Raw genomic sequence first — 14,758 nt, forward strand, 5'->3', positions numbered from 1 at the left:
AAATTCAGTTAAGTCCGAGAGTAGAGTCAGGAGTGCAGGCAGGGGAAGAACTAAAGATGTACAATATTTATCTGTCAAATTATAGGGTTGGACAAGATTCCTCTAAAATCGTATGATGTGTACAATTTTTATAAAACTGCTTGCCATCTCAATGACAGGGAGAGAATTTGGAACTCGAAAGTTGAAAAAAAAATGATAAAATTGATAAAAATGACAATTTTATTGTTTTTACAAGTAATTGGGGTAAAATGTTAGAAGGTGCAAGTAAAATGAAATTTTTAAAAATATGATTCTCTGTGGAGAGTCAGAACTCTTGAATACTTAAGTTCTATCTCCTAATTTCAAGAACTCTAGCAGAGGGAAAGATAAAGGCATAAGGTTGGAATTCGCAGGTTCTGGAAAGTCTCGAGCTGGGTGGGGAGGAGCAGAAGCGGAGAAATTGAAGCTTCCAGAAGGCGGAGCCTCCCGTAGCGGATCTCTTCTCATTCCCCTCCTCCCTCCCTCAATGGGGTGTGCTCTTCCGACTCTGTAGACTGCGCAATGCGGAAGAGATGGCCCCTTCGGAGCGGAAGTGACGCTTCCGCCGGTGGCGGCGGCGGCGGCGGTAGCTGCGCCAGTGCCAGGGACACGGACAGCCCGGGCTACGGGGCTGCAGCCGGCGGACGGAGCTAGGGCTAACCCACAGCAGGCGGGTTAGCTCGGGTGCAACCAGTTTCCAGCCGCTTGAAGAGAAGCCTGACAGCGCCAGAGGTGGCTCAGATAGAGACCCGGGAAGGTGAGGCTGAGGCGGCGGCGGCGTCTTGTCCGCGGGTGCGGGGAGGAAGGGAACTGGCTGAGAGTGACCGCGAGAGGAGAAAAGGAGGTCGTGACAGCCGCTGTCAGGGACTACCGAGAGAGTAGCAAGGGAGCGCCCTTCCGGGGTCTTCCCCTCGCTCAAAATGGAGGAGTCCGCCTGCCCTCTCGGGAGCCAGCAATCCCTCCTGTGACAGGCCCCGGGGGTGCAAGGGTCCCAGGGACGCGGCCACTTCTTTTCCTTGTTTTCCCCGATTTGTGTGTGTGAGCGGGGATGGGGATGGGGGTGGGGGTGGGGGATGGGAGGGCAGGATCCCGGACAGCCCTTCCTCCTCCATCGGATCCTTGCAACTCCTTCCCCTGCAATCTCAAGGGTCTAGGGTGCCTGAAAGGTAGCTGGTGACCTCTGCCCAGCTTCAGCTCTCGGCAGCTTTCTTTGGATAATCTTATCTGTCCTCTCAGTAGATTGGGTATTTTCCATTTTATCCTTCGGCGTCTACTCTTTCTTCCTCTTCTTCCCACTGGGGCCAGTTGAAGTTTCCTTTAAAATATAAATGTGTGCGCACATATTCAAAATGTGTAAAGCAAGAAGCTGATAAATTATTTTCTAGTAAATAAGCTCCGTAATTTTTCTTTTCTGTAATCCTGATTATCTGTCAAAACAGTACTGGAGCTCCTAAGTTAAATTAAGCCCTGCCTTGTCATGGGAACTGAGAACCTCTTCTCCCCCCACCCACCCCGCTTTTTTTTTTTTTTTTTTTTTTGTAAAAATGAAGTGGTGGTTTGTTTTTTCGTTTTGGTGTCTTTCTTCTCCCTCCCTTTTCCTCCTTCCCCATCACTCCAGACGGACAGACAGACAGACCTACGCAAAACCTGGCAGGAATTTCTTGGTGCTTTGCAGTCAGTACTGCAGAGGGGAGCATCAGCTTCATTTGCTGCTTTTGGCTTTCCTAGGCTGCCTTTGAAGAAAGAATGGCGTTTAGCAAAGGATTTCGAATCTTTCAGAAACTGGATCCTACACCATTCAGTCTCATAGTGGAAACAAGACACAAGGAAGAATGTCTTATGTTTGAGTCTGGTGCTGTAGCAGTGCTCTGTAAGTCTCTTCATATATATACACACACACACATACACACATATTGTTAAACGTTATGACAGCTAGATTGATTTTGAACAATGTAAATTCAACTATTTTGTTTATAGTCCATTAACAAAAGTCATGAATTGTCTTGGATGTAATAAGTTATTTTCGTTTTTTTCATCCTAACACCTTTCTAATGAATTTCCATTTTTTTTTCTTCCATGCTGAAATTTTTTGAAGTTTGATTTTTGTTGTACCTTCTAAGTAAAGTTAAAAATTCAAATTACATCAGATTCTTTGAGTTGTTAGTTAGGTCGTTAGTTAGTTGTTAGTTAGTCATTTTTCCCTCTGCTGTTGATGTTGAAATCTACTAGAAAGGTCTTTATACAATTTTGAAAGTATCAGTCAATCTATAAGCGGAATGGCTTACTAGAATTCCTTCTTTATATTTTAGGTTGCATAAACATTTCTGAAATTTAATGAGATGTATGTGGTTGCAAGTTAATAGGAAAGAACTTAATAGACTACGAGGATAGTATCATTTACTACAGTTATTTGGAGAGAGATGAAAAATGTAAATGTTTTATTTGAGTATCTGTCCACTATTTCTAATTTTATAGGATAGCCAGTAAATTTGGGACATTGTCAGTGAGTCAAATGTTAAGAAGTAATTTCTGGTAATAGTTACTGCCCATTCAGTGAGGTTGTACCGTTCTAAAGTCAGCTTAGCATTTTACCTATCATTTAATTTTTTTCAAAAAAATCTTATCTAATTATTGGTAGTTGTTTTTCAGTATCATTGAAACATCGAACCAATTGATGACATATCCTAAAATTGTTTAGATTTTGTTGATGACACTATTGATATTTAATGGATTAGATTATTAGTTTATATACTGTTTGGAGAGAAAGGCAGGAATATATTTGAAATATAGTTTTATTTTAATGTACTGGAGAAGGATCTCTGATTTTAGGCTGAAGTGCTTTAATAATTATTCCTAATTAACATTTTCACTGGTTTTCATTTATACCAATTTTGATGAATTGGAATCGAGGACAGAGGAAGATAAAGGTTTTATTATGTATCAAAAAGCTCAGAATGTTTTTTGCAAACATCTACTATAGTCCTTGCAAATGTTTTAAATTATGACTTGCCCTAGTAAACTAGAATCTGGGTTTCAAATGTTCCGGTAACTTAAGGCTCAATTATGTCAGAAATCCATCAAAGAATCAATGCTCCTATTTTCAGCCATTATTGAATGAGATTAAAAACTGCTTTTCTTTGGATTCCCAGCACTTAGCACAGTGCTTGGCACATAATATGGGCTTAATAAGTGCTATTTGACTTGAATTAAATTGACTGGAAGGGACCTCAGAGGTTATCTAGTCTTATAGCTGAAGAAACTTAAGCCTGGAATGGTTCAGTGACTTGACCTAGAGTGCCAGTAGTAGTAAGTAACAGACTTGAGATTTGAACCCAGATACTCTGGCTATAAATCCAGCAGTCTTTCCACTGCACCTCTTCTTATTTTATCTTGTAATTGTAAAATTGAATTTTTGGAATCAAATGTAGGACTTCATATTTATTCCTATTAAATTTCATGTCAGAATTAACTGATATGTTGCAACTGTTGGTTTCTTTGGATCCTAGTTCTGATATCCTGTATGTTAGCCATCTTTCCCTTAGAGATTTGTAATCTGCAGATTTAATAAGTGTATCATCTATTGATTCTGCTCTCACATAGACAATACAGTTGTGGATGGAAATTATCCATTCAATAAATAGAAAGAATCGAAAAAATATATTTTATTCCTCATGATCCATCCTTTTTTTAAAAAAAGTGATGAGATAGTAAGTACCATATGCCAGTGAAGAAGACAACTATTATTGTTTAAAGGAACTTTAGTACAATCTGCTTATTTTGAAAATGAAATCTCCTACTGGGAAAGACCAGAGATTTAATCCATATCTGCCTCCCTGTTTTAAAATCATGTTGGAACTTGGGCTATAAATTGAATGTGTTTTTGTAAATCTTATTATTATTTTTTTTAATCTTGAAGGAGTCATGTTAGGTTTTTCATTCCAAGACAGAAAATCTTGAAATAATCACGATTTTGAATATATACATATGCTAGTTATATAAAAACATTATATGGTAGTGTAAAGGGATTTCATTATCAGTGCTCAAGGGGAAAAAAATCACCTGAACAAAAGACAATCTATTTTTTGAAAATTTTTTAATTTTTGAACTTAAATTTTTGCAGAAACAATTGGCTTTAGTTACTGTTCCTGTTCATTTTCTATTAGATTTAAATCGCTGTACGTTTCTTTAAAGAAAAAAACATTGAGTAGATATTCTTTCTGTAAAGATTAAAACCAGTTTTTATGTAGCTCATTAATTCTTTAAAATAATTTTCAATTACTAATGAAAAGTTTGAAGTAATGCTACAGAACCATTAAAATAAACCATAAAAGTTTATTTGGAATTTAGTCTCAAGATAAATACCAAAAATATATTGCAGCTAAATATGCTTTTCTACCAATAAAGTGAAAATGACTCTTGATTCTTAAAAGTTATACCAGTGAAGCTCTGGAAAGTTTCAAGTATAGACCTGATAATATTTTTGAAAGTAGAGAGTCTAAATATGGAAAACCTCATTACCAGGTGACCTCAGTGAATTGAATTTTTCAGTAATTTTTGAAGAACATTTGCTAAGGCATAGATCAGTTTCTTGAACGAGTAACCATACTAATAAATCAGATTTCCTTGAGGCACATTTTGAATGGTTTTTCTCTTTATTACCAATAATAGCAAATATTTATTGACTGGTAGTTGTAAAATGTGTGCTCGGAAAATAGTACTAATGGTTTCCTTGCCTTAAGTCTGTTTCCTTATCTTCACTTCATACAACATACTAAGAATGTTCCTGAAAATCCATTTCACTATCCTAAAACTTTAGTGATTCCAGTTTGCCACAGGGTAAAGAGACTTCTCCACCAAGAACAGAAGGTTCTCAGTAATTTGTATATCCTTAAGTCAATAAGTATTTATTAAGCACTAAATATGTGCCAGGCTTTTTGCCAAGCCTAGGGGATATACAGAAAAGCAAAAACAATCCCTGCCTACAAGAAGCTAACATCTGTTGGGGAAGTCGGCATTTAAACAGCTATATACAGACAAGCTGTGCAAGATAAGTTGGAGATAATCTTAGACACTAATAAATTGAGGGACCAGAAAAGACTTCTTCTAGAAAGTGGGATTTAAACCAGGATTTGAAAGAAAATCAGGCATTTATAGATGAGGTGAGAGCCTTCTGGGCATGGGAGATGGCCATAGGAAATTGTGTGGAGTCTGAATAGCAAAGAAGCCAGTATCAGTGGGTCATGTATGTGGAGGGGAGTAAAATGTAAAATTTGAAAGGTAAAAAAGATTGTGAAGATTTTTAAAAGTCAAGGAGAGAATTTTATATTTGATCCTGAACATTTGATACTGGAGTGTCTTGATTAGCATATTGGACATCTGAGTGGTAGAGTGGCTGTCATGTTGGGCCTGAAGTTAAGAAGACTGATCTTGCATTCAGAACTAACCTCACATACTTACTAGCTGTGTAATCCTGAGCAAGTCATTTAACCCTGTTTGCCTCAGTTCCTCATCTGGAGAAGATAATTGGCAAATATTCCAGTATTTTTGCCAAGAATATTCCAGATGAGATCATAGAAAGTCAGATATGACAGAAAAATGACTGAACAATAGGAAAAAAAAATTGAATATTGATAATATGGTCAGAACTTGTACCTAAGATTTGATATGGTCAGACTAAACTCTTTCATAGCTGAATGGAAGATGATAGAGGATGTATGATAGGGCTAGGTAGAAAGTCCAGTCAGAAGGTTTTTTTTTAGGGTTGAGGTCCTGAACCAGAGTGGTGACAGTGTCAGAGGAGAAAAGTAGATATACTTGAAAGATACTGTATAAGTAGAATCTACCAAACTTGGCCACAGATTAGATTTGGAGGAGAGTGAAGATTTAGAATGACAGAACCACTGGAATCTCCTGTTTCCCTAACAAACTGTTCTAATCTTTGCTCATATCATTCCTTGCAATCTTACCAATCATCCAGTAACTTTCGTTGCCTATTTTTCTAGGCCAAATTCAAGCCCTGTAATTTTCATGAAAATTTTCTTAAATTATCTGTCTATGCTGATCTCTGGATTCTTATGTATGTCGAATTTTAATATAATATATGTGTGAACTTTAGTACAAAACCCAAATTATTTTTTAGCAGTCTTTCCCAATATAATTTTTTATAGAAGTTTACTTACTTAGAATTTTGTGAAGATGTTGGGTAGGGTGATTTTTAGGAATCAATAAATAAAATGGCATGCCCACTGATTTGGAATTGTTTCCTTAAATTAGTTTTTGTATGTTATAAAACAATCATTTTAAGGTTAAGAGGGGAAAAGATTTCAACCAGTATGAGTACAGGGACTGGGGCAAAAATAACTAGTATTAAATGTTTATTTTTGTCATTACTTAAATGTTTATTGATATATTAAATTCTGCATGTTTTGACTCCTTAACAGTTCTTGAGTATGAAATTATTGTATTAAGGGTAAACTTAACTTTGGAAATAAATCTGTTAAAAAAAAAAAAAAGATTCTCACTAATTTTCATCTTTTAGATAAAATAGGTTTGAAAGACAAAGCCCATTTACCAAATTCTCTCAAGTAGTTATTTTGTGTTTTAACTACCTTATCATAAAACTAATTTTTCTTTAAAAAAAAAAGAGAGAGAGAGAGAGCTAGAGAGCTAAACTCAAGTAAAATAATAAACCAACATCTTTTTTCATTATACCTTTCTGATTTCTTTATCTTATAAAATATTAAATGGCTCTTGTCAATTTAAATACTTTTTTTTGGTTGTATTTAAGAGTTATATGTATTTGAATTCCAGTAGACTTTTTGAGAGTTATATTTTAAAATTAGAGTATTTGTTTTAAATCGAAATGTTAATTATAGCTTTCAACATAAACTTGTAGTTATTAAAACATTTGTTAAAACTAAGCTTTGATTTATAGCTGTTAAGAATTTATGTCTGGATGTCCTTTGATACAAAATATTTCTTTTGTTTTTTTATCTGAGCATTTATTTGAATGTTAACACAAGGACTGAGTTTACTATACGTTAGAGCAAATTTACAATAAATAGAATTTTATGCAATGCAATAGAATAGTTATTGTCAAGAGAGAACTCTTTGAGTTCTGCTTTACACCAGTCTTATAATGTGAAACTTTTTCATTGGTTGCCTTTTCTTTGATTTTAATACTTTCTTGGAGTATAATCTTTATTCTTAGTTAATAGATTGGTAAATTAGCCAGAACCTCAGAGACTTAGGAAACTATAACTGAACAAGTAGGTGGTACAGAAACATGAGAAATCATTCATCTTATTTAACGATGATATCATTCTTAAGAACAAAGATGTAGAGGTCACTTATAAATAGTCCACTATAAATAGTCAGCAATAATTCAATATTCTAATTTAATATTTATTTAAATATTATTTAAAATAACATTTAATAATTCAATATTACCTAATAATGTGCTACACAGTGATTTGACCTTTCTATTAGAACTTTTCCTTTTACCTTCCTTCTATCTTCTTACATTCACAAAAATATGTCTCTTACCAGAAGACATGGCATTATGCAGTATATATTTTCTTTTGTCCCCCAACATTATAGGACAGTAAAAAAGAATAGGCATATTCTTTATTCTTTATTTGCTCTTTGCTATTATCTTTTAGACTCTGCCTCTTTTGTCATTTGAGCAACTTCTCCTCCTTTGAGGGTTACTTCATCTATCTTGCCCTCTCCACATCCTTCTAGTTGTTACCTTTAAGTAATCAATTCTTTCTTCTCCTTTCCTAAGGAACTCAGAGCTTCAGTTTATCTTTACAACAGCCCTGCCCTCATTTGCAGACCTCCTAGTTCATCAACCTTGTCACCTTCCATAATCTGTACTCTTAGACACATACAGGACTAGAGTGTGTGTGTGTGTGCGTGTGCGTATGCGCGTGGTCATGCGCGCATATATATAATCCTACCTTTGGTCTCATCATCATATGAAGCTTAAGACTTGAAATTCTTCTCTTGGACCATGACCTTTTACCCCGTTGTTGCCTCTTCATTAGGAACCTGACACTTCATCTTTTTCTAGTCTTCCCAGACTCTCTCTGCTCTGACTTAACTTTTCTCTCCTTGATCATATAGTTAGCCATTTTAATTTCACATTATCTTTTATCTCCTTGTCCTTTATCACTTTTGTCACCTCTACAAAATATCCTCCTAATTGGTCTTGCCTTCTCTAATTTCTCAATTTCCCAGTCCATGTAACTGTCAGTTCTGACACTCCTCTGTTCTAGAGTGCTATCCTTTCCCAACTGTCTTTTAAAATTTTTAGATGCTTTAAAGCTCAGTTCAAGTTTCTTCTCTTACATAGGACTGCTCCCTAGCTATTGTGCTACACCCTTTTCCCCTTCCTACAATTCACCCAAAATTACTTGGTATTTAGTGATCTATAGATATATTGTAACACCTCAGTAGCTTAGGTAAGAACTGTTGTGTATTTATATTGATGGTCTCTAATAGAGTATCTTTCATGTGTTAATTGCTTAACAAATACTTCTTCAATTGGATTAAAAAATAATGATGTAGTAGAAAGAGAGGTTTGGAAACAAGTCTTAACTCAGCTAATGTCATGCTGTGTGATCTTAAATGAATTATTTAACATCTCTGGGCTTGAAGGGTCCTTCTTCTAAAATAGACTTGCATAATCTGGCACTGTTTTGACTTGATCATTTCTGAATTTGGTAATGAACAAACTTAGATGTATAATTTTAGTGGAAAAAACTTCATTAGGTGGCATAGTGGATAGAGTTACTAGAACTAGGGTCAAAAAGATTTGAATTCAAATCTGGCTTCAGACACTTCCTAGTTGTATAACTTAATCCATGTCTGTCAAAGTTTACTTAAATATAAAATGGGGATAATAACAGCACCTACCATGCAGAGTTATTGTGAGGACCAAACTTTGTTTTTGTTCATTTGTTTCAGGCCTGCTCAACTTTTCATGATCCCATTTGGAATTTTCTCAGCAAAAGTATTGGAGTGGTTTATCATTCTTCAGCTCATTTTCCAGATGAGAAAATTGAGGCAAACAGGATTAAGTGATTTGCCCAGGTCACACAACTAGTAAATGTCTGAGGCCAGATTTGAATTCAGGAAGATGTATCGTCTTTTCTCTCAGCTTGTCACCCTATCTACTCTACCACCTTGATGTACTGCCTACCTGGCACTAATAGGCACTTAATAAATGCTTGGTTCCCTTTATTTCCCCTTTTTTCTTATTGTGAATTTTAAGTACCTCTGTTTGCCTATTCTGGAGGCATAATTGAACTACTAAGAGAATGACAACTGTAAATTTTCAAGGATAGGTGGAAGAATATCATAAATAGCAAGGTTGATGATAATGTTTATTTAAAAAAAAGATCTTTGTTCATATGAAAAAGCATAGAAGAGTTTTTTTGGTTCTTTTTTTACATTTAAAAATTTGCTACTTAGTAAATTGTTGATTTGGAAATGACCATACATTTCTACTAGCATTATCTAAGTTTTTAATTGAAAATCCTATTTGAAAATACCTATTATTAAGTTTTCCTTTAAAAATAATTTCTGTTTAACTTAAATTGTTTCTGAGGAATGCTTATGAATCTGGTTTTTGTGTTTCCTTTTTTAATTTAAAGGATCTGTTGAATCATCAGTGTAGTGAGTATTCCTCTACTAGGATTGCAGTTTGGTAGATGGTATTTTGAAAAAATACATTGTATTCAACCTGGTAATAAGTTTCCCTGAACTCAACTAGGCTAATCCCTGAGGAGCAGACACAAAATTCATTTATAGGGACCATACGTCATACCTTTTCAGCTTGGTAGAACCTACAAGAGCAGACTCCAACTGGGGCTGACCATCTGTTAGCCCTTAAATGACTACTGCCTCCTTCCTTTGCTATTAGTACATTTTCTAGATACCTTTTTGATCGGCTGGGTGCATTTCATACATAGTATATTAAATGAAATATGTATAATAATTTCCTTTTTTTCCTCCAGATTGATGACCTCTTTGGTATAGCAAATTCTTGATGAGATCATTCCTTCTACCAATGCAAATTTGTTATGCAGTCTTCAGTTTGCCCGATATTCATAGTAGCACAGCCAAAGTTGAAACTTGAACCAAGGTCTTCCTAATCCTGTCATTCTATACATAATGCTATTTTTTACTGAGGAAAAATCTGTAATACTGATTTTCTACTGTTTTATATCTCTGTGGTCTTTGAAAAAGAATTTGTAGACCTAGGTTTGTATGATTAGATAGGAAGCGAATTTATTTTTTTATCCATCTTATGTTGACCACTTAAGAAATATTATTCTAGTAAATTGCTCAGTTAAGTTGAAATCTGATGTCTATGGCAGGATGATTAAAAAAACAGGAACAAGAAACAGGAAGCAAATGGATCAGCATAATCAGAATGTGTTATTGTCAGCAAATTTTAGTTACAACTATATATTTTTTGAATGCTTTATTTCCCCCCCACAGCCTCACTCCCAGTAAAACAGCTACCATTAAATTTTTCTGTCTAATTTCCCTGGCCTTCTAAATTTTTACTTAGATGAAATAGTTGTGGGGAAAGCAGAAGTAGTCTGATAGATGAATGTAACTTATCATTCACCTATGACTAAAATAAAAAGAATGATTTTCATTTTTGGCTTTGTGATCAGTTTTATTGCTCAACAGTTTATATAGTAAGAAAGGAAAAAAAAAACCCTGAAATATAAAGAAACTGAAATGCCAGTATAGATTTAAAATAACATTTCATAATATGTATCAAGATTTTGCTTATCTATTTTGTGAGGGTCTTACTTTTATTTGCCAGTTTGTAAGATAAATGACCATACTGCTGGCTTATAGTATGAAAATAAATCTGTGAGGTAGCCCAAAGTATTGCAGTTATTCTGACTTAAGGGACCATGATCCTATTGTTGGAAATGCTACCTCTAAGTTTCTGCCATCAGGTATCCAGAGGGGAAAATCATGAGATGGCAGAACATCCTACTTGCCTACCTTCTTCAATGGAGTTCTTCCTATTCACTTTTTGCTCTTTTTCTCAGGTAGTTATCAAACTCTTAAGTCTTCATATTTACCCCATCTCTCTGCTAAAAAGAATCCTTCCCCCTCCCCATCTCTATTGTCAGTGATACAAGAACGTATTTCCTTAAAATTTTCTTTGTTGTTCTTTTTAAGTTACATTTATAAATGTCCTTAGAATAATCTTACTTTAATCTCATGCTTAAATTGTCCACATACCTGGTTTTTCCCTCTTCTCCTTCTTTAATATTGTGAATTGTTCATAATTTTCTATCTTCCTTCATGACCTTACATTTATAACTATTTTACATATTTGATGCTCGTTTATCATTGATTGTCATGAGTTTTTGGTAGGAAAATTAAGTATTTCCTCTTAGTTAATTTTTAGACTTTTTTGATTTTTTCATTTAATGTTTCTTTTCTAAAAATTTTTTGCTGAGGCAATTGGAGTTAAGTGACTTACTCAGGGTTACACACAGCTAGGACATGTGTCTGAGGCCAGATTTGAACTCGGGTCCTCCTGACTTCAGGGCTGGTGCTCTATCCACTGCACCACCTAGCTACCTCAATAGAGAAATTTTTTAAAAGAACCACTAAATGAGGCAGCTGAGAAATTTTTTAAAAGAACCACTAAATGGGGCAGCTAGGTGGTTCAGTGGATAGAGCACCACCCCTGAAGTCAGGAGGACCTGAGTTCAAATCTGGCCTCAGACACTTAACACTTCTTAGCTGTGTGTGACCCTACGTAAGTCACTTAACCCCAACTGCCTCAGCAAAACATTTTTTAAAAATTTCTCTATCACAGTTTTTAGACAGCTTTGTGAAAAGTAACATATTAACTTTTATCCATTCTCATTTTTCAGATGACAGGAGAAATTGGGAGCTATTATGGATATATTCTTTCTTCTGTTTTTGACCTTTGACTGACACTGATCAGTGTCTGATCAGTAGCTCAGTACATAAAGTGCTGGGTATAGAGTCAGGAAGACTTGACTTTGAATCCAGCTTTAAACACTAATATTGTAACCTTGGGCAAGTCATTAACTTCTGTTTGCCTTAGTTTCTTCATCTGTAAAATTAAGATATGATAGTAGCATGTGCCTCATAGAGTTATTTTGAGGATCAAATGAGATAACAGTTGTAAAACCTTAGGAGGGTGCCTGGCACATAGTAAATACTTGATAAATATTAATTTATTATTATTACAGTTAGTTTCATTTTTTGTATGGGATTATAGTTTCTTGAACTTTCCACCACCCTCTTAACTCTTGTTGAACATTTTCATGATGTTAAATCTTTGACCTTTTTTATGTCTTCAATTTGAACCATAGTTTCAAGGCTTTTTTTCCCCCATTTGTCACTGGAAATACAAATATAAGAGCTAATTCTCCCTTTTAAATAGTTCATATTCTATATGTTCATATGGTAACTAAAAACAGTAGATAATGTGAAAATATATGCTTAGTGATAAAGAAGAGCAATATTAATTGAAGGAACAAAGAAGGACCTCTTGAAGGGAGTGGAACTGAGCCTTAAAGAGAGCTAAAGGGGAATAGAGATAAGGAAGAACATTTTGGGCATGGAGGGCAGCCTGAGCGAAGGCATGGAAGCAGAGTTGTCATAGACAGAAATGTCAATTAGGTGAGTTGGATGAGGATGTAGAATTTAGGAGAAAGTAAAGAAAAAAATATTGTAAAAATATCCCTGCCTAGATATACTATATTTTTCTTAACTCTTAGATTATAAGGCTTGTTGTTGTTCACTTGTTCATTTGTGTATGACTCTTTTGTGACCTCATTTGGAGTTTCCTTGCCAAAAAATCCTGCAATAGTTTGCTTTTTCCTTCTCCATTTCATTTAGCAGATGAAGAAACTCAAACAGGGTTAAATGACTTGCCTAAGATCAGCCACCTTAAGAGTCTGAGTACAGATTTGAGCTCCAGTCTTCCTGATTCCAGGCCTTGTGTCTATATACTGTGCTGCCTGACTGCCTTAGGACTATGAGGCTAGCTTAAGACAAAAAGAGATCCCTTACTGCAAACTTAATAAATCGCATTACACTGAAATGGTAGGTGATTTTTAGTTTTAAGACTTATTACTTTATGTAGCCACAGAGTTTTTATGAGTATTAGACCAAGAGTTGGGAAACCTAATTCTAAGTTTGGCTCTTTTATCACCTTTCTCAGACTTAATTTCCTAATTTGTAAATAATGGATGATATTTCCCTATCTACTTTATAAAGTTATTTTGAGGACCAAATAAGATAAGATCTGTGAAGATGATTTATAAAATGGCAGAAAGGCATTTCCTTTGTACAAATCTCCAGAGAATACCTCTTAAACTTAGTGTTTTATGTTCCCAAGTCTATTACTAACTTGTATTTGTAATCACTCACATGTGTCCTGTTTTTGAACTATAATGCATACTTTAAGATGAATGGTTCCAAATAGATAAAGAGACTGTAATTATCAGCTTTGTCACTTATTGACTGATCTCAAGTAAGTCACCCTATGTCTTTGGATCAGTTTTCTCATCTTTAACATATGTCACTGGATAATGTGATCTCTGAGGCTCCTTCCGGCTTTAATGTTCATGAATCTGTTATCAGCTACAAAGTTAACATTCTCAATTCTTTTATTTAGGTTAGGGATGTAGGATATCAGTAATAAGATTGATCCCTATAGACAAGGCTACCTTTATGTCAAAGATAAGTTATCAATCTGTATATGATTTGAAGAGTTTGGGAAAGATCACCTCCAAATGCTTTAAATTCTATCACTAGTGATACACCTAAGGAGTACAGTAGGTAGAGCATTGGACTTGCAGTCATGAAGTCCTAAATGTTAATTTAACCTTAAATATTTAGTAGCTCGATGACCCAAGTAAAGACACTTAACCTCAGTCGGCCTCAGTTTTTTTTCCAGCTATGATGGATATAATAATAGCACCTGCCTGTGGCATTCTCTTCGTTAAAATATAATGATTCTCTCTGGGAGCAGGTTTCTTGGGGAGGTTTTCTGGAGGCAGCCTTAGTTTTGGTTCAAAGTAATAATCACCCTAAATGCATCCAAGTGCTAAAAGTTCAAATCTTTTATTGTGTCCTTCAATATAGCCTGGTTGGTTTTCTTAGAGGCCTCTCTTCCTCTTTGGTTCCAAGAGTTCTTGCCGCTAATCTTTTGCCTCTGCCAGCTTCAGCTTCTCTTCTTCCAAATATCTCCAGCGAACACCAAGGTGAAAGTTGGAATGAATCTGTCTTGCCTCCGAGAGAGGGCTTGTGGGCTTCTGTATCTCCCAGAGTGCTCCTCTCCTACTCTTGACAATGTTCCAAACTGAACTAACCTGAAGCTAAAAGCTTCTTTATATATGATCTCCCAAAGATTGACTCCTCCTCTGAGAGAGGGATTAAGGGAGGTGTGAATTCACAGTTACAAAGTTAACTTTGTGAATATCCCATACTTGTGAACTCCAATGAGTACTTAAATACATTAGTGAGTTAGAGGATTTGCTGAGTTCCATGCTAAATTAGGCAACTGACTTATCACTTTGTAAGGATTCCAACACCTGCCTATCAGGGTTATTGTAAGCATCAAATGAGATAATATTTGTAAAGTGTTTAGCACACTGCCTAGTACATAATTACTTAATCAGTGCTTGTTCCCAGGCTAAAAAAATAGATTGGAGCA

General features: G+C 35.3%; 1 protein-coding gene across 8 annotated transcripts in view; it reads left to right on the top strand.

The window, feature by feature from the left end:
- Window positions 1-670: 670 nt before the first annotated feature.
- SYNJ1 (synaptojanin 1) overlaps window positions 671-14,758 on the top strand; it is a 117,624-nt gene continuing 103,536 nt past the window's right edge. For all 8 annotated transcript variants that reach the window (XM_031959349.1, XM_031959351.1, XM_031959352.1 and 5 more), the window contains exons 1-2: window positions 671-775; window positions 1,747-1,888. In XM_031959349.1, the coding sequence (XP_031815209.1) occupies window positions 1,765-1,888 (124 nt within the window). In that variant the 5' untranslated portion in view covers window positions 671-775; window positions 1,747-1,764. The remainder of the gene's footprint in view (window positions 776-1,746; window positions 1,889-14,758) is intronic.

This window comes from Sarcophilus harrisii, chromosome 3 (assembly GCF_902635505.1).
Source record: "Sarcophilus harrisii chromosome 3, mSarHar1.11, whole genome shotgun sequence".
Classification (NCBI taxonomy): Eukaryota; Metazoa; Chordata; class Mammalia; order Dasyuromorphia; family Dasyuridae; genus Sarcophilus; species Sarcophilus harrisii.